A 25,301-nucleotide genomic window follows, 5' to 3' on the forward strand; every position below is an offset into this window, starting at 1 on the left:
AGTATGAAACTATGATTCATTTGTTTAAATCTACCTATCAGAATAAACGTTTGAGGGTGTACCTAGCCACATTCTCAGTTGAGTTTGTAAATAAAGGACAGACAAGAATTCTCCTTCTTGCTTCTCCAGGCTATGAACACATATGTACATATTCTTACTTAGGGATAAGCTTCGTGTTCGAGTCGAACCCATGTTCGACTCGAACATTGTCTGTTCGCCCGTTCGCCGAATTGCGAATGATATGGGCCGTTCGCGCCAAATTCGTGTGGCGTGTCACTGCCCATAATTCACTGCGGCATCGCACTGCATTGCTGGCTGATGATTGGCCAAGCATGCACTATGACCCGCATGCTTGGCCAATCACAGCGCCGTCTGAACAGAGAGCCATAATTGGCCAAAGCAAAAGAGGCTTTGGCCAATTATGGCTCAGGGGATTTAGTACACGCCCCACACTATATAAGGCCGCCTGCACGGCGGCCCTGTGTAGTGTGTGTTCCGGCGTTGAAAGATATAGACAGAGAGACAGTGTCATTTGATTTAAGTTAGATAGATTAGGCAGGACAGTCAGTGAGTTAGCTGCACTTACAGTGTATTGTGTATATATATGCATCCCAGGTGTTGTGTATATATATATATTCACTATATTCAGTTTAGCTAGATCCGTTCCTGTTATCTTGCTACTGACAGGCAGGCTTGTCTTGTTACAGTATTTACAGCTACCTGAAGAAAATTGCTGGTGTCCTTTGATCCTATTAGTACCACAGTCAGGCAGCTAGACTATTTACAGTTAGTGTAGTGCGTCCTCCTCACAGTGTTCAGTTAAAGCTACAAGTTAGTTTAGTGTGACCTCTGCACAGTGTTTAGCTAAAACTACAAGTTAGTGTAGTGCACAGTGTTCAGCTAAAGCTACAAGTTAGGGTAGTGCGTCCTCCTCACAGTGTTCAGCTAAAACTACAAGTTAGTGTAGTGTGACCTCTGCACAGTGTTCAGCTAAAGCTACAAGTTAGTGTAGTGCATCCTCTGAACATTGTTCAGCTAAAGCTACAAGTTAGTGTAGTGCGTCCTCCTCACAGTGTTCAGCTAAAACTACAAGTTAGTGTAGTGCGACCTCTGGACAGTGTTCAGCTAAAGCTACAAGTTAGTGTAGTGCGTCCTCCTCACAGTGTTCAGCTAAAACTACAAGTTATGCCCTGTACACACGGTCGGACATTGATCGGACATTCCGACAACAAAGTCCATGGATTTTTTCAGACGGATGTTGGCTCAAACTTGTTTTGCATACACACGGTCACACAAAGTTATCGGAAAATCCGATCGTTCTGAACGCAGTGACGTAAAGCACGTACGTCGGGACTATAAACGGGGCAGTAGCCAATAGCTTTCATCTCTTAATTTATTCTGAGCATGCGTGGCACTTTTTCCGTCGGATTTTGTACACACGATTGGAATTTCTGACAACGGATTTTGTTGTCGGAAAATTTTATAGCAAGCTCTCAAACTTTGTGTGTCGGAAATTCCAATGGAAAATGTGTGATGGAGCCCACACACGGTCGGAATTTCCGACAACAAGGTCCTATCACACATTTTCCGTCGGAAAATCCGACCGTGTGTACAGGGCATTATTGTAGTGCGACCTCTGCACAGTGTTCAGCTAAAGCTACAAGTTAGTGTAGTGCGTCCTCTGAACAGTGTTCAGCTAAATCTACAAGTTAGTGTAGTGTGTCCTCCTCACAGTATTCAGCTAAAACTACAAGTTAGTGTAGTGCGAGCTCTGCACAGTGTTCAGCTAAAGCCACCTGTAGAAGGTTGGTGGTGTTTTCTTGATCCTATCACTACTGCAGGCAGCTAAATAAGCTACAAGTTAGTGTAGTGCGTCTTCCTCACAGTGTTCAGCTAAACCTACAAGTTAGTGTAGTGCGAGCTCTGCACAGTGTTCAGCTAAAGCTACCTGTAGAAGGTTGGTGGTGTTTTCCTTTTCCTGATCCTATCACTACCGCAGGCAGCTAAATAAGCTACAAGTTACTTTTTTGCGAGCTCTGCACAGTGTTCAGCTAAAGCTACCTGTAGAAGGTTGGTGGTGTTTTCCCGATCATATCACTACCGCAGGCAGCTAAATAAGCTACAAGTTCGTTTTTTGTGAGCTCTGCACAGTGTTCAGCTAAAGCTACCTGTAGAAGGTTGGTGGTGTTCTCATACTACAGGCAGGCAGTTGATTTTGCTAGCTGCAGTATCAGTGTATATATATATATATATATACTAGAGGCAACAGTGCTGGTCGTGGAGACGGTGCATCCTCATCAGCACGTGGCCGTGGGACACGCTTGGCCTTTTTTTCGGCAGCTGGTCGTGTTGAGCCGCAACATGCAGAAGACTTGGTCGAGTGGATGACCAAGCCGTCCTCATCCTCCTCATCCTGGTACTGTTAGACCTCAGCGCAGCATTCGATACAGTAGACCACAATACTTTACTTGTCCGCCTCGCTGAAGTAGCAGGAGCTACAGGTTCTGCTCTAAAATGGTTTACATCCTTCTTAGAGAATCGCTCCCAAACAGTGAAACTAGGAACATTCACCTCGGAAACCCGGGCAGTCTCCTGCGGAGTCCCTCAAGGATCACCCTTGTCACCAGTACTATTCAACATATACATCCGCCCACTTCTCAATATCATCAGGAAAACCGATCTTTGCTTCCATTCATACGCTGACGACACCCAACTCTACCTTCACATCAACGGACAAAAAGACCTTCATCAGCAATTACAGAAATGCCTCACCTTAATAGATGACTGGATGATCACTAGCTCCCTCAAACTTAACGGATCAAAAACAGAGCTTCTTCTCCTACATGCCAACAAAAATTCCAAAATAAAGACTCCGTGGACACCTCCCACCATCCTTGGACAGACCATCTCCCCAAGCACCAAAGCCAAGAGTCTCGGAGTCATTTTTGACTCAGGAATGACAATGGATGCACAAATAGCATCAGTGGTGAGCGGATCCCACCATCTCCTCCGCCAACTACGTAGACTCATCCCCTTCATCCCAGAAGAGGACAAAGCGGCAGTTGTGGGAACAATCATCAATTCCCGACTCGACTACGCAAATTCGCTCTACGTAGGACTACCCCAATATCAGCTTGCGCGCTTACAACTCATCCAAAACACGGCGGCAAGACTGTTAACAGGAAAAAAACCCTGGGAATCCATCTCCCCCTCCCTAAAGAGCCTACACTGGCTAACCGTGAAGAATCGGATCACATTCAAGACCCTCTGCCTCACCCACAAATGCGTACAAGGAAACGACCCACCATATCTCCGCGAGAAAATAAAACACTACACACCGAATCGCAGTCTTCGATCAGCTAACCAAAACCTCCTTACCATTCCCAAATACCGCTACAAAGCAAAGGGAGAACGAAGATTCGCAGTCCAAGGACCTCGACTATGGAATGCTCTTCCAACTAACATCCGCATGGAAGAAAACCACCAGGCCTTCAGAAAAAAACTAAAGACCTTCCTTTTCTGAGAAGCTGACATCAGAGAATGCATCCAGCGCCTTGAGGCGATTCAGTTCGCATTTGCAGCGCTTTACAAATCATTCATTCATTCATTCATTCATTCATTCATCCTCTCTCGCCCATGCTCAGGGTACTTTGTCTGGCAAAGCAGCTGCCAACGCGGCCTCTTCCCTCGGCTCAACGGCATCAGTGACTCCTTCCCTAGCCCCACCATGTCCTCCTGAGGAGTCACTCGAACTGTTTGACCACAGTGTAGGGTACTTGCTCCAGGAGGATGCCCAGCATTTAAAAGGCTCTGATGATGATACTGAGCTAGATGAAGGCAGTAATGTGAGCACGGACAGAGGGGGTGCCCAAGAAGGACAGCAATCTGGCAGCCATGCTCCCCCTGCTGCAGCATACTGCCAGGTTTGCTCCAGTGATGAGGAGGGAGGGGATGATGAGGTCACTGACTCAACGTGGGTGCCTGATAGGAGAGAGGAGGAGGAGGCACATCACCAACGAGGCAGGATGCCCACCAGGGGACAGCCTAAGGGCAGCACACTGACTGCATCACACCGCAAAGCTCCGCATGTGCAGGGCGCTGCTGTCTCTACACGTTATTCCAAAAGTTCTTTGGTGTGGGCCTTTTTTGAGATGAGTGCATCAGATCGCACCACTGCTATTTGCAACATATGTCTCAAGCATATCTCGCGTGGCCAAAACATCTCCCGCGTGGGCACCAGACATATGACCAGACATATGTTGACCTGCCATGCAGATCGTTGGCAAACGTATCTAAAAGACCCACACCAAAGAACAAAGAGGACCTCTCCTTGCTCCTCATCAGCTGAGATCTCCAACCCCACTATACCTTCAGTCCTCTCTGAGACCTGCACTGAGAGGAATGAAGGTGTAGAATTAGGTGTGTCACAGACAAGTACTTTTGGGCAATCTGCTTTCAGTACACCGACGTCAGATTGTTCCAGGCAAATTTCCCTGCCCCAGCTGCTGCACCGCCGAAAGAAATTCGCTCCCAGCCATCCACATGCCCAGCGGTTGAATGCTAGCTTGGCAAAATTGCTAACACTTCAACTGCTGCCTTTTCAGTTGGTAGACTCTGCCCCCTTCCGTGAGTTTGTGGAATGTGCGGTTCCTCAGTGGCAGGTACCCAAACGCCATTTTTTCTCACGGAAGGCGATTCCGGCTCTCTACCGGCATGTGAAAGGCAATGTCCATGCCTCGCTGGACAGGGCGGTCACCGGTAAGGTGCATATTACCGCTGACTCATGGTCCAGCAGGCATGGATAGGGACGTTACCTAAGTTTCACCGCGCATTGGGTGACTCTGCTGGCAGCTGGGAAGGATGCAGGACAAGGTGCAGTAGTGTTGGAGGTTGTTCCGCCACCACGCCTCCAAAATGCCACTACTAATGATTGTGACACACCTCTCTCCTCCACCCCCTCCTTTTCTTCTTCCTCCATGGCCTCTTCCTGTGCTTTGTCCTCGGAACCAGCGGTGCTCTGTAGGCGTTCAAGGGGCTACGCAAGTATGCAGGCCAAAAGATGCCATGCGGTGCTTGAGCTGGTGTGCTTGGGGGACAGGAGCCACACTTGGGCAGAGGTTCTGTCAGCTCTGCAGGGACAGGTTCAGGGGTGGTTGACACCATGCCAACTTAAGGCAGGAATGGTGGTTTGCGACAATGGCACCAACCTCCTTTCTGCCCTCCGACAGGGACAAATGACCCATGTGCCCTGTTTGGCTCATGTCCTTAACTTGGTGGTGCAGCGGTTCTTGGGCAGGTACCCGGGCTTACAGGATGTCCTGAGGCAGGCCAGGAAAGTCTGTGTGCATTTCCGCCGGTCATATAATGCCAGTGCTCAGCTGGCAGACCTCCAAAAGGAGTTTAACCTGCCCAAGAACCGCCTAATCTGTGACATGCCCACCAGGTGGAACTCAACGTTGGCCATGCTGCAGTGGCTGCACACGCAGCAGAGTACCTGTGCGACTATGGCACCAGGACAGGGTCAGGGGAGCTTGTTTTTTTTTCCCCACGCCAGTGGGCCATGATCAGGGATGCATGCACTGTCCTGTCACCATTTGAGGAGGCCACGAGGATGGTGAGCAGTGACAGTGCATGCATCAGTGACACTGTCCCCCTTGTCCACCTGTTGGAGCACACGCTTCATGGAATAATGGACAGGGCACTTGAGGCAGAACAGAGGCAGGAAGAGGAGGACTTCCTTAGCTCTCAAGGCCCCCTTTATCCAGACAGTGTTCCTGCGTGCCCACCGATCACACAGGAAGAGGACGAGGAGGAGGAGGAGGATTGTGCCAGTATGGAGGTGGAGCTTGGCACTCAGCATCAGCAGCAGTCTTTAAGGAATCAGTCCCAAGAAACACATGGACTTGTATGTGGCTGGGAGGAGGTGGCTGCGGACCATATCGTCCTTAGTGACCCAGAGGACTCCGGACCGAATGCCTCAGCAAACCTACGCTGCATGGCCTCCCTGATCCTGCAAAGCCTGTGGAAGGATCCTCGTATTTGTGGTATCAAGGAGAAGGACCAATACTGGCTGGCAACCCTCCTTGATCCACGTTACAAGGGTAAGGTTGCAGACCTTATCTTGCCGTCGCAGAGGGAACAGAGGATGAAACATCTTCAGGAGGCCTTGCAGAAAGGTCTGTGCAACGCGTTCCCAGAGACTGGGAGGTTACAAACTCCTGTTTCTGGACAACGTGTTGCTGAGGCTTCGGTCAGTCAAAGAAGGAGCGGTGGAGAAGGTGGCCGTCTGACCGATACGTTCAGGCAATTTTTTAGTCCGCAGCCCCAAGGTATGATCGGTTCCAGCAACCATCGCCAGCATCTGTATTACATGGTGCAGGAATACCTAGGGGCAAGATCTGACTTGGACACCTTTCCCACCGAAAATCCTCTGGGTTACTGGGTCTTGAGGATGGATCACTGGCCAGAGCTTGCACAGTATGCAACTGAGCTACTGGCCTGTCCTGCATCCAGCGTTCTTTCGGAATGCACATTCAGTGCTGCTGGAGGCTTTGTAACTGATCACAGGGTGCATCTGTCCACCGACTCGGTCGATCGACTGACCTTCATAAAAATGAATCAGTCTTGGATCACCACCAGCTACCAAGCACCTGATGCTGATGTAACCGAATAATTTTTTTTGAAATCTCAGATCCCTTCAAAGACTGCCTATGCTGATGCTGAGTGACTATCCTGAGTAATTATCCTCTTCCTCCTCAATGATCACGCTGATAGCTTGTAAGAACATTTTTTGGTTCTAGGCGCCGCCACCAGTGCCTAAGGCCCAATTTTTCAGCCCCTGTTTAACAGGGGCATGTAATTACAATTTTTGATGCAATACTTTGCAGCAGGGCTCATTTCTGCATTCCAACTAGAGTACCTGTGAGGGGTTGCAGTGTTGTGGCACCAGCACCAGTGCCTAAGGCCCAATTTTTCAGCCCCTGTTTAACAGGGGCATGTAATTACAATTCTTGATCTAATATTTCACAGCAGGGCCCGTTTCTGCGCCCACCAAGAGCGAGTGAGGATTTACAGTGTTGTGGCACCAGCACCACTACCATAACCAAAGGCCCAATTTTTCTGCCCCTGTTCAACAGAGGCATGTAATTACAATTCTTGATCTAATATTTCACATCAGGGCCCATTTCTGCGCCCACCAAGAGCGAGTGAGGACTTATGCCCCGTACACACGGTCGGATTTTCCGATGGACAATGTCCGATCGGAGCGTGTTGTCGGAAATTCCGACCGTGTGTGGGCGCCATCGGACATTTTCCATCGGATTTTCCGACACACAAAGTTGGACAGCAGGAGATAAAATTTTCCGACAACAAAATCCGATCGCGTCAATTCCGACCGTGTGTGGCCTGTTCCGACGCACAAAGTGCCACGCATGCTCAGAAGAAATTCCGACACGGGACAGCTCGTTCTGGTAAACTTAGCGTTCGCAATGGATACAGCACTTTCGTCACGCTGCAATGTAAAAAATGGTTTAATACAGCGCACTCTCTTCTTCTTTATAATGTGACAAGAATTAAGTCGTTTTGCTGCTCATATTCACACACACTTCTCACAAACTTTTATTTGTGTTTTTTTAGTGGGATTCCCTCAATATATTGTTATTAGTTGTCACATCTGACAGTTTTATATTTTTTATGTTGTTTTTTTTTGGTTTTTAAGCCTTTTTTTTCTTTAATGTTTGGATTTTTTCCAAGGCTGATCTTTGTTCAATGTTATTTTTATTTTTACTCCAGAATATTTGTGTGTGTGTTTTGTGTGGCAAGTTACCCCAACTCCATTGATATCTTTTATTATTTAATCTCCATGAGATTTTTTGTTGTTTGTGTCCCTTGTTCATTTCACATTGTATATTAGAAATGTACCTGAATCCTCACAAACAAACCATCATTTTTTAAGTAAAACACATAGGAGAGTATAATTCAAAACAAAAATCCTTTATTAAGGGCTCAGAACCAAACAAAGAGGAAGGCAACACTGGATCAACAGGAGAAATTAGTGAAGCCTGGGACCCCCACGGCAGACATCAATTCTTCAACATCAAAACTTGGTGGCCTGAGGAGTCCATATGTAAGGGAGTGCAGTCTGGTCCGGGATTCACAGAGACTCGGATAGCAGCAGATGACATCAGTGTCCCAAGGCTGTGTTACCACAAGAGGCTGCATCTTTTGGGCGACCAGACTGGATCCAGGGTCCTCACTGTCTGGTCTTCCTTTCACACTTCCTTCCCGGCTGTGGCTGTGCAGTTGGAGATGTGGCAGGAGGAGGAGTAGGACCTGGAGGAGGAGTAGGACCTGCAGGAGGAGGAGGAGGACCATCCCAAAGCTGTGTGTAAGGTGTAATTTGGCCCCTCATACCTTTAGCCAGAGCCTCAGATATGAGGGCCTCACACATGGCTTTTTGGCCCTCCTCCATCCTCTGCATTTTATATGCAATGAATGCAAGAAAGTTCTCCTGCCTGGTGTGTGGTGCTCCCAGGACCTCTGTAGCCCTACAAAAAAATCTGATAGCCGCCTCCTCTAGGGCACTCCTCCTACTGCCACTTTCTGTTTCCAGGGGGGGTGGAGGGACCTGCAGATCAGCCAGCCGGTTCGTCCCGGCCACCTCCTGGCTGAGACTTCCCTGTGTATGAAAAAGGGACATGGTTTTAGTTTTTGCATCATCAATCACAATCATAAATTACTACTCCAAACTAACATCTAGTTAACATCATTGATTGGACAAGCAGAAATATTTAGAGGAATGCTATACCTGGCTCAATCTGGGCTCCTCCACATGTGGCCTGGAAGGCCCAGGTTGGGCGTCAGAAGCCTCAGCCGGGGGGGAAGGAAGCGTGGAAGGAAGACCGGAGAGGGATGGCCTGGGTTCAGTCTGGCCTGCCACAAAGTGCAGCTTGTCGTAGTACAACATCCTGGGGACATAGATGTCACCTGCTGCTCCGGATCTCTGTGAATCCTGGACTTTATAGCGCTCCTTCAGATATGTGTTCCTCAGGCCACCAATGATAAACTTTAAATAAGTGATGTCTGCCGTGGGGATCACCTGCTTCACAAATTCACACAATTGCTCCAGTACTGCCTTCCTCTTTGTTTGGTTCTTGTAATGGGGGTGTTTAATCTCCCACAGACAGGGCAGCTCCCTTAGCATCTCTATGAAGACTGAAATGAAGTCCTGATCTTTCTGTACCATATCCATGTTCACTGCAAGACACAACACAAGACAAAGCCTAATGTCAGACAAAACTCTCCTAATCTTGTAACAATATAGGCCTCAATCTAGAAGCAGTATAGGCCCAAGTTTGTCTCTTACCTTCGTTCGTACGTTCGGCGCGTCCAATGCTCCTTCCTCCGCTCACAGATCCAACGTAATACGCACGCGTGTTACGCTTTATATACACTGCGCATGCGTGTAACTCCGCCCGCCCCTGACGTTCTTTCTAGTGTATTCCCCGCCCCTTTTCGTTCGGCGCAGTGGGGGAAGAGCATGATGGCAGACATACAGCAGGTGCGGGCTAATTGTAGCAACGAGGAGGAGGAAAGGGCGGATCCAGGCACGTCCCGATCCAGAAGGAGACGTTTTAAGGCCACAAATATGTCATTTGGGGAGATGTTGGAGATGGTCGACATCATGAGGAAGTCCGACTATGACGGAAAATATGGGCCTTACCCCAACCCCAACATCCGAAAGGCCAAGATCATGGCGAAAGTGGTCAGGAGTCTAGAGCGGAATTTCGGGGTACGAAGGTCTAAAGATCAGCTCAGGAAGCGGTGGTCGAACCTGAAGTTGAGAGAGCCAGAGCAGTACCGAAAGATCCGGAGAGTGCTGCAAAAAAGTAAGTAGTTGTGCTGTGTTCCTATTCTTTTTCTGTCTTTATTACGTTCGTTCTGCTCCATATGCTTTCATTAGTTGTAACGTTTCCAAAGGTCAACTTTAATGTTCATGGGCACATTATTCGTTCGTATCAAACATTTTTCTTTCGGCCTCTAGAACACCATTGTTTAGGCCATATGCATTTTCACACATTTTTGGGGGCCTACTTGGATGCCAAATATTTGTTTGTGTAGATGGGTTTGTTACTAGAATGAAATGCAAACTAGATTGTGTGTAAGGAGAGGACACTGAGCAACTGTTTTCACATCTGGACACTGGAGCACTAGTGTGGGACACAAGAACACCATTTTTATTAGGGGGGCCACACAGGTGCTCCAGTGTATACTATAGGGGGGGCTACATCTGTGAAGCTTGTACCAAACAGGTAAAGTATTGCAGCTTGACAAAGGGCAATAAAAAATATACATCTTGGAACTCTGCTAAAATAGACAATTGTACCCCACTTCCAAGCAATGTTTCCTATTTCTATAGTTCTGCCATCAAATATCTGTGTGCTAAGTATACCATTTTTGTTTTACATAGGGGAGAAAAGACTCGGAGGACACCACTCATCCCAGGAGAGCAGAGACCTCCCACCTCTGGAAGAAGGGGAAATACCGCAAACACAAGCTGAGCAGGAGGAGGAAGAAGACGTGGTGGAGATTGTCACCACAACAGGTGAGTGTCTGCGACCACAGGCTCAGGTAAAAGAGATGGATGGTGGCAGATTTTTGAGACCTTTTTTTTTGTTCTTTATCTCTTTTTAGGTGATCGTGATGTGAGGGATCCAGAACGCTTTACATCTGAAAGTGCCCAGATACTGATCGGGGAGATCATGGGGTGTAATCTCCAATAGCAAAACATACATCAACAAATCACTGATGTTATTAAAAAAATAATAACATCATTGATGTTTTGGGGCGAATTTAAACCCCACAAAATCACCTGTTTTAGCGTTCCAAAATTTTTTCAATGTTTAGAAAAGCCAAATTTGGAGGATGCACACAGTGTGCCAACATGTGCTATCTGCCATCACGGGAGATCAATGGACGCGTTTTGGGGGGGCAACCCCTTCCTCAATTATAAAGTAGCGTTGAGGAAGGGCTTGCTCCCCCCAAACACGTCCCTTGATCCCCCCTGATGGCAGATAGCACATGTGGACATTTGTAAATTGGTGTGCATCTTCCAAATTTGGCTTTTCCAGGGGTGATTTCCCCCCATCTGAACGCTATATCAAACACAGTTCATAAATACTGATGTCTGATATAGCCTTCAGGTTTTACCATATGTGAACTTTGTAAGTTCAGGTTTTTTGGCTTTCTTGTTGGTTTTACACAGGCCTGTTTTATCTGAAATGGATATTTTGATTTTTCATAATGCTACTGCAAACATTGTTATACAACAAACATGTTGGTTTGTTTTAAAAACCTTTGGTAAATGCACATGTGATTGTGCAGGTATAAAAAAGTGCCTTACACAAGAATGTGTGGATTATTGTCTCAACACTACAACACTTTTGGGGTGATGTAATTGTTGTTTTATGCACAAATGGGGGTTATTTCCTAAGGGCAAATCCTCTTTGCACTACAAGTGCAGGTTCAGTGCAGTTGCAAGTGCACTTGTAGTGAAATGTGTTTTTGCATTTAGGAAGTACCAGCCAACACTGTTTTTTATAAGGTTACCCAATCACGACATTTTCTGCACTCAACACATTTCTGTCAGGGTCAGCTAAAACAAACACAAGCAGTAAATGTCCACCAAGAATTTCTTTTGGTTGTTTTTTATTTGAAAAAGGTGTCACATATTGTCTGGCATATTGATAGCCCCCCTACCCGCAAAGAACTCCAGGTATCGTAACCAGACATCACGGGCATTCAGGGAGGGCAAGCCAGGACGGCCACTTTCAAGTGCCGTCATTGTTGATGTATTTGGGATTCCGGCCTCAGGCCCAACTGAGCCAGCATAGTTGGCTGAATGTTTTCGTAGAAAATTATGGAGAACACAGCAGGCAAGTATTATATGGTTCAGTTTATACTCCGCCATATGGATGGGTGTCATAAATAATCGGAACCGGCTGGGCAGGATTCCAAATGTGTTCTCCACCACTCTTCGGGCTCTGGCCAGCCGGTAATTAAAAACCCTCTGTTCCGGGGTGAGGGTCCTCATCGGGAAAGGCCGCATCAGGTGGTCCCCCAGCGCAAATGCTTCATCAGCAACGAACACAAATGGGAGACCTTCAACATTGTCCTCTGGAGGTGGCAAGTCCAAGCTGCCATTCTGGAGATGCCTGTAGAACTCCGTCTGGGCGATCACTCCACCATCGGACATCCGGCCATTCTTCCCCACGTCCACATACAAGAAGTCGTAATTAGCCGACACCACCGCCAACATCACTATACTATTAAACCCCTTGTAATTATAATAGTACGACCCCGAGTTGTGTGGTGGGACGATGTGGACGTGTTTCCCATCAATTGCCCCTCCGCAGTTAGGAAAGTCCCACCGCTGGGCAAAGTGGGAGGCCACAGTCTGCCATTCCTGTGGCGTGGAAGGAAACTGTTGAGTAAAAAACAAGAAACATTACTATTTTTTCACAGAAACCTGGCAAGCAGATTAGACACAAACATTATGGGTCAACCTCCAGATAGCATTTAATAAGGGGAATTTAACAAGGCCAAAGTATAAGGTACACCTATCATATTCCCCCTCCCCCCCTCTCATGGGCCATTTCTAACATTATAGGGGGGGGGGAACTCTTGGACAGGTAACCCTCTTCACTTCATTGAGAGATGAATGCCTAAATAATGGGTATTACTTGGAACAGCCCCTCCTTAGTTACACTATTGGCAGCCCACTGGACAGGTAAGAAGTGTCATAATACAAAGATATAAATACACACTATACACATTTCAGGACATTTGGACATTCTGCTATTACCTATCAAGATAATAATAGGATACAAAAACTTTAAACAGTACCATTGGAAAGTATACAGGCAGGCCCTTGCACTACATGCATGGGGAATTCATCCATAAATCTGACCAGTAAAGAGGTGGGTATAGTGTGTATGGGTTTGGCAAAGTCAGCAGATAGATGATTGAGGATAGAGAATTGGGATCAGCTGACTTAGCAGTTGGGGGGAGGGAGGGTTACTAAAAATTTGGGGACACCACAAAAAAAAAGCCTCTGCCACTCTGCCTGAATTTAAATCAAAAATAACATTTCCAAACATTTTAGGGGGTGTTTGGGGAAAAGCACTACTATGGAGCTGATAAAATACATTGTTAAGTGACTACATGAGGTGAATATAGGGCAGGAGACACCATGCTGGAGAGGTTATTGAAGGGCAAATATGTATGAAGGACCTAAAATAATAATTACATAAAAATCCAGCATGCATGAGAACAAAGGGGACATTCACAGCATATTACAATCATGGTAATTAGGGAATGAGGGAAGAAATACAATATATTATCAAACATTAAATACAATAAAATGGGATATAAAAGGATAAAAATTTTACCTTCATATACTCCTTTTGCAGGACCTGGATGATGGCAGAACAGGTCTCTGGGATAATGATCCCCAGAGCCTGGGGGGAGATGCCTGTCGAGAACTTCAAGTCCTGCAGACTTCTCCCTGTGGCCAAATACCGCAAGGTAGCGACCAACCTCTGCTCCGGAGTGATGGCTTGCCTCATGCAGGTATCCTGCCTGCTGATATAGGGGGTCAGCGAAGCCAACAAACGGTGAAATACGGGGTCCGTCATCCTGAGAAAGTTCCTGAAATCATCAGGATTATTCTCACGGATCTCACGGAGCAAAGGCATATGACAGAACTGGTCACGCTGAAGCAACCAATTCTTGGTCCATGAACTCCTCCCCACCCTGTTCATGGACTGGACTTGTGTCAAGGTCAGGACCCCAACACCAAGCCCCCGCACAGCACGAACTCTACGAGGAGTACGCATACGCAACATGGCTAGAAAACGGTCGGCTGCTCAGAACGAAGTAACAGAACGCACTGAAGAACAGCAAGGCCTGTGAAGAGCGACCTGAAAAACAGCAACGAGCGGGCAAGATCACACAGAAAACTCTGATACGAACTGACTGCACGCACTGAAGAGCAGATACAAACCCACAAGCACAAACTGAACGGCAGAAAACGATCTGAAAGCCACGAGTCTGAAAAAGCGCGAATCGTCTCTCACCAAACTTTTACTAACACGAGATTAGCAAAAGGAGCCCAAAGGGTGCCGCGCTTGGTTCTGAACCGGCCTTTTCTAGTCTCGTCGTACGTGGTGTACGTCACCGCGTTGTTGGCGATCGGAGATTCCGACAACTTTGTGCGACCGTGTGTAGGCAAAACAAGTTTGAGCCAACATCCGTCTGAAAAAATCCGAGGATTTTGTTGTCGGAATGTCCGAACAAAGTCCGACCGTGTGTACGGGGCATTACAGTGTTGTGACACCAGCACCACCACCACCATCAAAGGCCCAATTTTTCTGCCCCTGTTCAACAGGGGCATGTAATTACAATTCTTGATCTAATATTTCACAGCAGGGCCCTGTGAGGACTTACAGTGTTGTGGCCACAACAACACCTAAGGCCCAAATTTCTGCTGAGTATCTAGGGCAGGCCCCTACTTTCAAACATCCAAGTTACAAACGACTTCTACTTGCAAACGGAAGGAGACAACAGGAAGTGAGATGAAATCTACCCCTAGGAAGGGAAATTCTCTCCTGTAAGAGTTAATATGGGAAAAACATTTCTCCTTTCCACTGATGCTTTATCACCAATCCTTGTTTCACAAAAAAACCCAAATTTTCAAAAAACATTTGTCATTGGGACAAAAAGTGAGGTGAAATCTTCTGAAGAGGAGCACAGACAGCAAAACAAATGTCACAGGGGTGATAACCCTTCCCTATGTTTTCCAAAAAGCTTAAAATAGATTTTTTGGCTGGAGCTAAACACGTTAAAAATGTACCAGATCAAAATTACAAACAGATTCTACTTAACAACAAACCTACAGTCCATGTCTTGTTTGCACCGCCTGTATACTGCTGTTCAGAGTACAGAGCCTGTATACTGCTGTTTCCTTTTTTAATTTGGGTGCGGGGTTCCCCTTAATATCCATACAAGACCCAAAGGGCCTGGTAATGGACTGGGGGGTACCCATGCCGTTTGTGTCACTGATTTTCATCCATATTGCCAAGACCCGACATTACATTAAAGCTGCAAGCAGTTTTAAATTACTTTTAAATTACTTTTTTTCCTTTAAAAATTACATTTTGTGCAGGGACTGTTCTAAACACGGGAAACATGTGCCACTTTACAGACATACTATAGATACCCCCCAGGTATGATATTTAAAGGAATATTTCACTTTTTTTTTTTTTTACTTTAAGCATAATTAAAATCACTGCTCCCAAAAAAACGGCCGTTTTTAAAACTTTTTTTTGCATTGATACATGTCACCTGGGGCAGGACCCGGGTCCCCAAACCCTTTTTAGGACAATACCATGCAAATTAGCCTTTAAAATGAGCACTTTTGATTTCGAACGTTCGAGTCCCATAGACGTCAACGGGGTTCTAACGTTTGTGCGAATTTTCAGTCCGTTCGCAGGTTCTGGTGCGAACCGAACCGGGGGGGGGGGTTCGGCTCATCCCTATTCTTACTATAACTGTGGCCATGCTATGGACAATAAAGTAGAAGTCTGGTCAAAATCTAATGCCGCGTACACACGAGCGGACATTACGGCGGACTTTGCCCGGCGGACTGGATTTCGTCGGACAATTCGATGTGTGTGGGCTCCAGCGGACTTTGTTTTCTCAAAAGTTGGACGGACTTAGATTTGAAACTTGTTTAAAATTTATCCGTTGAAATCGAGTCCGGTCGAAAAGTCCGCCGTCTGTATGCTAGTTCGACGGACAAAAAGCCATGCTAGGGCAGCTATTGGCTACTGGCTATGAACTTCCTTGTTTTAGTCCGGTCGTACGTCATCACGTACGAATTCGACGGACTTTGGTGGATTGTGTGTAGGCAAGTCCGTTCATTCAGAAAGTCCGTCGGAAAGTACATCGAAAAGTCCGCCGGGCAAAGTCCGCCGTAATGTCCGCTCGTGTGTACGCGGCATTACTAAACCTAAACCTGTTCCCACCCTCATTCTAAGCCCTATGTTACCTACCCTGTAAAGGAAAGATGTGTATACTTACCTAATCTAAGGGTGCTCCAGTCCGATCACATGACTGAAATCCCAGCCCTGGCTTCACTTTAGAGGAGGGACTGCTGCCATAACAACAATATTCCACAAGTGGTTAAAGTATATACATGTTCTAAACAAAATTAAATGCACTAATAATTTATCCCCTATCCTTACTAAATTCCAACTTAAGAGCATGGCATGGACTAAGTTGGCCTTATCGATGGTAGGTCAAGCAAACCTTATAAAAATGTTCTGGGCCCCTCAATTATTATATATTTTTCACAACTCACCGATATGGATACCTCTCAAATGGTTCAAAAAAATAGAATCAATTTTTCGAAGGTTATTATGGAAAGGAAAAAATACCAGGATTAGACTATCAATTCTCCAGAGAGAAAGGGATGGGGGCGGATTGGCGATACCTCAGCCTAGACTTTACTTCATAGCCGCCCAGCTTCAGCAATTTGCTGGCTGGGGAGTTGTGAACTGGGTGGACATTATACAGGCCCTACTGCTAAGTAATAGCTCTCACTACAACCTCCTGACCCAGTTGGAATCTGCGGCCTTTGTTCATACCTGTAGGAGCCCAATAATGGCACTCATGAATAGCGTTTGGAAGGAAATGAGGAGTATAATGAAATATGAAGGTGCCTCGGAGTATTCACCACTTTGGGGGAATAGGCAATATAAAGAACTAGGTAAACTGGAGGTATTTGAAAGCTGGCGCTCTAAGGGCCTCCAATATATCACACAGTTGTACTCACATAATACTCTACGCTCCTTTCAGGATTTACAAGAATCTTTTCATTTACTCCATCATAGTTTTTTTTTAATACTTACAACTAAGACACGCGGTCCAATCCCAGTTTAAAGGGGAAAAGAAAGAGATAAAACCAATGCCACTTATAACTTTATTAGCACGGATGATTGAAAAAAAAGGCTTGATCTCATCTCTGTATGCTTCAACTTACGAGATCATATCGAGATGAGGGTGTTTGCCCAGGCAGAAGAGGGTGGGAGCTCGATATAGGGGACATTTCAGATGCTACTTGGCAAACAATATTAGAAAGGGTACCCCTAGTTTCATTATCACCAGCACAATGTCTGACCCAATTATTTATAATATACAGGGTATATAGAACACCGGTCAAACTATTTAAGTGGGGTAGGCGTGATTCCCCGGACTGTCCATGGTGCCAAAAATCACCTGCTGATTTAATACATATGTTGTGGAACTGTCCTAAACTGGTTAAATATTGGCGAGAGGTAGTAAATACAATTAACAAAACCTTTAATACATATATCCATAGGGACCCTAAAATATGCCTGCTCGGCTACCTTGATGTAGAACTTATGCCCCATGAGATTCTGATACTAATTAGCAGACTACTGTTTATGGCACGAAAGCTAATTGCCCTAAGGTGGATATCTCTGAGTGCACCTTCTTTTGAGGAATGGCGCCTTCAGGTAAACGACAATATTCTGAAGGAACAACAGATCTATTGTAACAGAGGCATACCCAATTACCTGTACAAACTGTGGAAACCATGGATTTCGGTTCCACGTTAGCCCCATCCTCACTGGCTTTTGCTGATCCTTAGAAGGATGGGCAAGCATAATTATGGATAGTAAAAATGGTACCAGACGGAATATGAAGGTAGAGGGTAAAATCAGTGGGTAGAGAAGAAACTATGGACTTAAGCAGCCGGCAGAGGTAACTTTTACATAGGTACAGTAAGTTAGAATATTACAGTGGGCAGGAAATGGAACGTCTTCTGACTTGCTTGTGGTGGGGTGTGTTTTTTTTTGGGTTTTTTTTGGTATGTTTATGATTATGTTGTTATTATTTGTGGTTAAATACTTGTTATGTGGATTAGAGAATATATGTAAGAAAAAGATAGAAAAACTCAGAATTTGCCATCGATTGACCATATGTAAGGTATTAGAAATAAGGAATTTATGGACAAACTGTATAAGTGATAAGTACTATATCCAATAATAATGTATTTTGGTTTGTAATGATGAAAAATTTATAATAAAGAACTAATATATAAAAAAAGCAAAAAACAAACAAACAGTAAATGCACTTTAAAACAAGCTCTCACGGCCCACTGTAGCTGAAGACACTGTGGAGTAATTAATCATTAGCGATGGACTAAATATACCTGGGTTTGGTTCAGGGTGGGTTTGCAGAATGTTGCGGTGCCAAATCCAAACCCTATTGAAGTCAAAGGAAGCTGAATCTTGGAAAAACGTATTGCGCATTTTCTAAGGAAAAAAGAATGGAAATATTCTGTTTGGCAGGAGCAATGATTTTAATAATGTTTAAAGTAAAATATTAAATGCACATGTAGCAGGGAGCTGGCTATCTTACCTGCAGTATCAAAAGACACATCATTACATCCTGCCAATAGAGTGATTGAGTGACCAGGAAGCAAAGCATACAGGGAAATGTAGTTCTAGAACTCACATTTCACATTAAGATTAGACTGTATGGAACTACAAAAGGCCAGCATGCTCTGAAAGCAGGAAAGGAGAGACTCCATTTTGATTTTCTGAGCAGAATTCAGACAGCACGAGGTGGAGGAAGATATCAGACCTGAGGGAGAGATGCTGTCTCTCAGGTGATTTTGCCGTGCGCTTTAGGCCTTTGCCGCCAGTCGGGACATCCAGCCTGAGATGGGGGGTCCCAGGTGCACATTCAGACACACCTGCACCGATGGTGAAGCGTTCCAGTGTGAGGTGACCAATCGGGTCGCTAGGAGAGCCTGCTGTTCCAGGATGTTCGTTTGGGCCTTGACCACAGGGTTGGGTGAGGGTGCTTTTGCCCATTTGCAGGAAACAGAGACACTGCACCACAGAAGAAGTTAAATGGACACCGTATACAGACGTCATTGCTGTTAGTCATCTTGCTGACACTTGTAGTGCCACAGGGCTAAATGATAAGGCCATTCATTTCCAGGGACACTGTATACAGACACCATTGTCCTTTCACCTTGCTGAGAAAGATCCTGCCTTCTTCACTTGATAATCCGGGCCAGTTGTGGTGTTTGGCCCTGCTATTCAGGAGTTTAAGTGCACCAACAAAAGTGGCTAGCTGAAGACACACAGTTTTATCTGTTCTTCAAAAGGACTGAAGCTACTAGTGCCATACGGACCCGCACATACTGTACATATTCAGGGCTCTGTATATGCAGTGGGTGTGTGGAACAGTTTATCTATGAAGTTAAGCCATTACATGTTGATTTGAATAAAGTGTTTAACCACTTGCCTACCAGGCACTTACACCCCCTCTCTGCCCAAGCCATTGTTCAGCTTTCAGCGCTGTCGCACTTTGAATGACAATTGCGCGTTCATGCAACACTATACCCAAACAAATTTTTATAATTTTCTTCACACAAATAGAGCTTTCTTTTGGTGGTATTTAATCACTACTGTTTTTTTTATTTTTTACAAAAAAATTACCAAAAATTTTGAAAAAAAAATGTTTTTTACTTTTTTTCTGTCAGTAAATTTTGTAACTAAGTAATTTTTGCCTTCACTGATGTGCGCTGATGAGGCGGCACTGATAGGCTGAACTGGTGGGCATTGATGAGGTGGCACTTATGGGCACTGATGAGGTGGCACTGATGAGGAGGCACTAATATGCTGCACCTATGGGCACTGATAGGTGACACTGATGAGCACTGATAGGTGGCACTGCTGGGCACTGTTGGGTGGCACTGGTGGCCACTAATAGACAGCACTGGTGGGCACTGATAGGCGGCACTGGTGGACACTGATAGGCGCACTGGCGGGCACGGATAGGTGGTACAGATGCACACTTATGGGCATTGATGGGTGGCACTGATGGGCGACACTGATGGGCATTGATCGACAGCAGTGATGGGCATTGATGGGCAGCACTGATAGGTGGCACTGATTGCCAGCACTAACTGGCATTGCTAATGGGCACTGATTGATAGGACTTGTGGGCAGTGATGGGCACTGATTGCTGCCACTGGTGGCCACTGTAGGCTGGCATTGGTGGGCACTGTTTTGTGACACTGTATTTGTTGTAATCAGGGCACTGATGATCAGTTAAAGTTGGGCCTTTGGTGTCAGGGGACAGAAGAAAGAGGCCATGACACAAAGAGGTTCATTCCTCTGCTCTCTCCTGCCTGGACTCATAGCGCCAACCTGAGTAAAGGTAACCAATCTGATATGGATTGCCATATTGTGATTTATTTGCCATGTAAGTGTGCCTATGCTTTTGGGGTTATCCTTAGGTTTTGAATCCCCTGAAAGCAGCCTGAATATAGTATTGAGCTATAGCGGTCATCACCTCAGTTATTGCTCTCTCGTTGCATTACTTGAACATATATAATGTTACTGTTTGTTACTTTTCAACAGAAATATTGCAGTAAAGACAGTTTCTGTGTTTTATCATAACGTGTGTGTTTCTCATTGGTTTTTGCACTTACACTATTGCCAGGTGTGCCAGAGGGGGGTGAAACTGTTACTGGACTGAACAAACTCAAGCGGCTGCTTCGGGGGTAGTGCTACACACATTTCCTTTAACCACTTGCCTACTAGGCACTTTCACCCCCATCCTGACCAGGCCAATTTTCAGCTTTCAGCGCTCTCACGCTTGGAATGACAATTGTGCGGTCATGCAACACTGTACCAGTGTACAAACAAAATAAGACCAACAATTTTGAAAACAAAACTTTTTCTTTGTTTCTGTTATAACATTTTGAAAATAATTTTTTTTTTTCTTCACTGATGTGCGCTGATGAGGTTGCACTGATGAGCACTAATGAGCACTGATGAGGCTGTACTGATGGGCGCTGATAAGCTGCACTGATGAGCACTGAGGCATTGATAAGGTTGCAGTGATAAGGCTGCAGTGATAAGGTGGCACTGATGGGCACTGATATGCTGCACTGATGGGCACTGATATGCTGCACTGATGGATACTGATTGGCACTTATGGAGCTGCATGGATAATCAGGGCACTGATCAGTGTAAATGTCCCCTGTCACAGGAAACCGGTTATCGTATTTCCTTTCCTCACACACTGTCAGCGCTGAGGAAAGAAAATGCATTTGTTTACATGCAATGAGCTGTGATTGCACATAGCTGATCACATGGTAAAGGGCCGCTATGATTGGCCCTTTACCCCAATCTGTGATCAGCTCTATCCAAAGGACGCAGTGATCACAGAGCGTGACAGCTTTTTTGTTTTTTTCTTTCGCCAAAGTAGGCGGGCCTCATTCATCATGGCTAACAAGGATCTGCATCGCTGGACAACATGACTGGTGATGGATTTATATTGTGGGGCATTTTCAGGGATTTTTATTTTTTAATAAAGGACTTGGGGAAAATAATGTCTTGGTTTACTATTTATGTATTGTTTTTGTGGATAAGCAAATTCACATGGTGTGGGGGCAAGAGGCTTCAAAATTCCAATTCACCCCTTCCAACAGTGAATTGGCAGCCTTCCAGTCTCCTATCTTCTAATGTAAACACAGAGAAGGTGTTCTGGGAGAGCTGAGCTGCAGTGAAAATTACTTTAGTGCTGCTTCTGCTGTAAACTTTGAGGATGAAGTGTTCCACAGTGCCTGAGGCAACAGAGGTCTGTGAAAGCTTTTTTTTATGGTGTATTTACTGCTTAAGTATGTATAAATAGTTGAATGCCAGTAGCCTAGCTACAATTTAAGTACATAGAACTGTTTACTTAAAGGCTAACCTTTTCCCAAATGTTACATGTTAGACCTGTATTTAGGGTGTAACATGATGCAAATGGGACCCCCCCCTCCACTGATCACGGCTGCAATGCTTTGCGGGCTTAGTTGCAAAAAAATAACTGCACATTTTTTCTTGCAAATATATATGCATTTATTATTTTTCCCATTGGTGTCCTCTTCTTCTGAAAATACCAGCTAACAAGTTGTCATGCTGCTGCCATGACTTTAATAATTTTTTGCATTGCTGAATTGCAGATAAGAGGTTTTTGCTTTCTAATCTACAAGATTGTTCCAGGTTAGTTAGAAGGTTACGGTACTGAAGCCGTAGATAGATACACTCTGTATTTCTCTTAGTGAAATTTTTAATCTGGGAACCAAATAGCAACTCATCTCACCTTAGGTGTTAGATTATGAAAGCTGATTAAGCTGGGGAAACTAAACTCCCGCAGTCACCAGGGAGAAAATGTGCAGGCTGCCAATGGTGCTCATCCGAAGCCATGCATGTATAAAATCAAAGACGTGCTGCCCTCCCATACAGCCAACCTAGTGTAAATGTAAAAATGGCCTCAGCCCATGAGTTTCAGCCACGCCCCCTGAGGTTTTGCTCCACCCACCAAAGCTTCATAATAGGACCTATGATTAAGTTCTGGTGGGTGGAGCAAAACATCGGGGGCGTGGTTTTGGCGGAAACTCATGGGCTGAAGCCATTTCTAAGTTTACACTAGGTTGGCTGCAGTGGCAGCTGGTGGCTCGTGGTCATTTTTTGTGGGGGGACGGCAAACAATGCACCCACAGCCACCCCCCCAATCAGTTCATTCGTACACCAGCCCTGGCCATCCAGCCATGCGTCTCCTTCCTCCTCCTAGGCGGCAAAACGGATCGCTTTTCCTCTCTGCCAGTCGGGTGATGGATCTCAGGACCCACGTTCCTTATTAACTGGAAGGAGAATCAGGAAGACAGTAGCCAAAAATGTATTTGCTATTGTCCCACAACTGGGTGGGCTCAGGGCGCAGTGCTCTGCGTCCCGAGCCCACCCTTTTTTTAAGCCAATTGGAGCCTCGGGCTCTAATCACATGCTTCTAAAAAAAAAAAAAGCCCATTGGGATCCATGCGTCTGGCGCCCCTGTGCCCCATATGGACGGGCTGCCACTGGTTGGCTTATGGGAGTGCAATGCTTCTCTGATTTTATACATCAACTCAACACATCGCTGGTGTTGCTACTGCTACTGTACTGCTACTTTTTTAAAACTAGCAACTACCTAGTCTTTTCTGTTTTTTTTATCACAGTAATCCTGCAATGATGTTTCTTTTAATTTATCCTTTTTATCCTGCTGGGTTTTCAATGTTTTTGAGGATATTGAAGTATTTGTTTCATGGTCTGCTTCTTGTACACATTTATGACTTACAGCATTGCATGGAATAACCGTATTGCTGCGTGAAGCATTGTTAAATTGCAGCAAAATGTTGATACTTTGCTGTACCTGAGAAAAGTTTGTTTAAAGAGAGATATATTTTTACTTTTTAATCAGTAATTTTTCTTCTCTGTCCAAGATGCCAATGATGCTAATCCTTTTAAGAAATCCAGAGAATCCAATGTATCCCATTGTGCTTAGGATAATATAGTTTGCTATCCTATTTTCATGTGGAAAATTTTCAAGATGTTTTTCAGTTCAAAAGGTGTAAGATATGTGAGGGAGACATATATCCGGGAAAATTTTTTGTATGATCTTATTTCATAATTTTAAATCCATGTCAAATAAGGCAAATTGCCAGATTTTAGGATGTTTTTCCATCTCTGGTACTATGTTTCTAATTGTTTACCCGCATTTTTTAATCTAGTAGTAATCATTTAGATTTCCAAAGCCTACCAAAATTTTCACAGTAAAATTTTTTTTTTTTTTGTTTTTTTTCTAGACATAAAATTTCTCAATGTCTATGAAGGAGGATGGTCACAAAAGCATTTAGGCGTTGACACTGAAAGAAATATCCATGTTCTTTGGAAACATCATGCAAGGCCATTTATTTATGTTGGATTCACAACCCTCACAGAGGAGCGCACTATTCCACGTGAAATTGACTTAATAGGAGGAAATCAGTACACTGTGATTGCTTTCAATATTGGGGTGCATTTTAGATTATTCCCTGTGCATCACTACATTAAAAGGCTGTACAATATCCGACGTGCCATAGAGCGCCTGCTTCTGAGAAGCCCAGAAACGAAAGTTATCATCAAGACAGAGAATACAAGTGAGATGGGAGGAGAATTTGAAGGAATGAGTGATTTCCATGCATATGTTCACTATCTCATTATGGAAATTATCTTTAAAGACATCAATGTTGGTTTTATAAATGGTTGGGATATGACTACTGCATTTAATTACAATCGGTTTCATCCTCCAGAAGCATATGTAAGAAATGAGATCAACATGCTAATGACATACATCTGTAGCTGAAATGTGAAATAAAGATTTGTCGTCATTGTTTTATTTTCCCAATTTTGCATCATACTAGAGGTGAAGTAGGAATATAATAGCTACTGTGCCATTTAGAAAATCTGAACAGAATGCTGAAAATCACTGGCACCCTTTGCTGCCCAGCATATGTTCCTGTCTCAACCCAGCTCTATGATTTTAACTACATTGCCTGGACATACCTATAATTTCCTAATTGTTTTTTAGCAGGGCCATTGGGCTGATTTACTAAAGACAAATAGACTTTGCAAGCGAAGCTGCACTTCGCAAGAGAATTTGCCCCAGAGCTTAGTGAATGAGGTGATGTTCTAATGATTTCCATAATCCAATTGTGGACAAGCAAAAATGCTGTTTGTTTTTTTTCCTTGAACATGATTGAGTAGTTTTTGACAAAGTGAAGCTTCATCATATTCACTAAGCTCTGGTGCAAGTTTTTTTGCAAAATGAATAGCTTATTTGCCTCTAATAAATCAATACTATAATGCACTTTAACCATACAGTTGCTAATTGCGAGTGAATCTGCAATAGTGAGTGGATCCACAAGGCTCACGCTCCACGATCCTGGGCACGAGATCTGAGCCCAACTGATGACCAGGCTTGGTCACTGTGACACTTCCATCATCAGGAGGGCTTCAATCGGGACATTCGTGACACCTTCCTGCTATGGGTCACTCCTGCCCTCTGGTCGGGTGAGCAGACCTATATGGTCCTTGACTGTCTATTAGCTAACCAGTCTCGCCATTCATGTTCTTTAGCTACTTTCACTATATGGCCTACCTGCACAGACTGTTTTACAGAGCTAACCCCTGTTTATATGGTCCGGTCTGAGTAAACGGCCCTGAGGAATTGACATCCTGTGGCTACTCTATACAATATAATACACAGTGATTGTTTACCAGCAGTCCATTTTCTCCATGGTTGTTTAATTTTGCCATCTAAGGACTCAGGGGGGGTCATTTACTATAGAGCTC

General features: G+C 44.9%; 1 protein-coding gene across 2 annotated transcripts in view; it reads left to right on the plus strand.

Annotated features, from left to right (window-relative positions):
• LOC141145230 (NXPE family member 1-like) overlaps positions 1 to 24,940 on the plus strand; it is a 334,823-nt gene extending 309,883 nt beyond the window's left edge. For both annotated transcript variants that reach the window (XM_073631736.1, XM_073631735.1), the window contains exon 6: positions 23,774 to 24,940. In XM_073631736.1, coding sequence (XP_073487837.1) covers positions 23,774 to 24,312 — 539 coding nt within the window. In that variant the 3' untranslated portion in view covers positions 24,313 to 24,940. The remainder of the gene's footprint in view (positions 1 to 23,773) is intronic.
• Positions 24,941 to 25,301: the final 361 nt, after the last annotated feature.

The sequence above is a fragment of the Aquarana catesbeiana genome, linkage group LG05, assembly GCF_042186555.1.
Source record: "Aquarana catesbeiana isolate 2022-GZ linkage group LG05, ASM4218655v1, whole genome shotgun sequence".
In the NCBI taxonomy this organism is placed as follows: domain Eukaryota; kingdom Metazoa; phylum Chordata; class Amphibia; order Anura; family Ranidae; genus Aquarana; species Aquarana catesbeiana.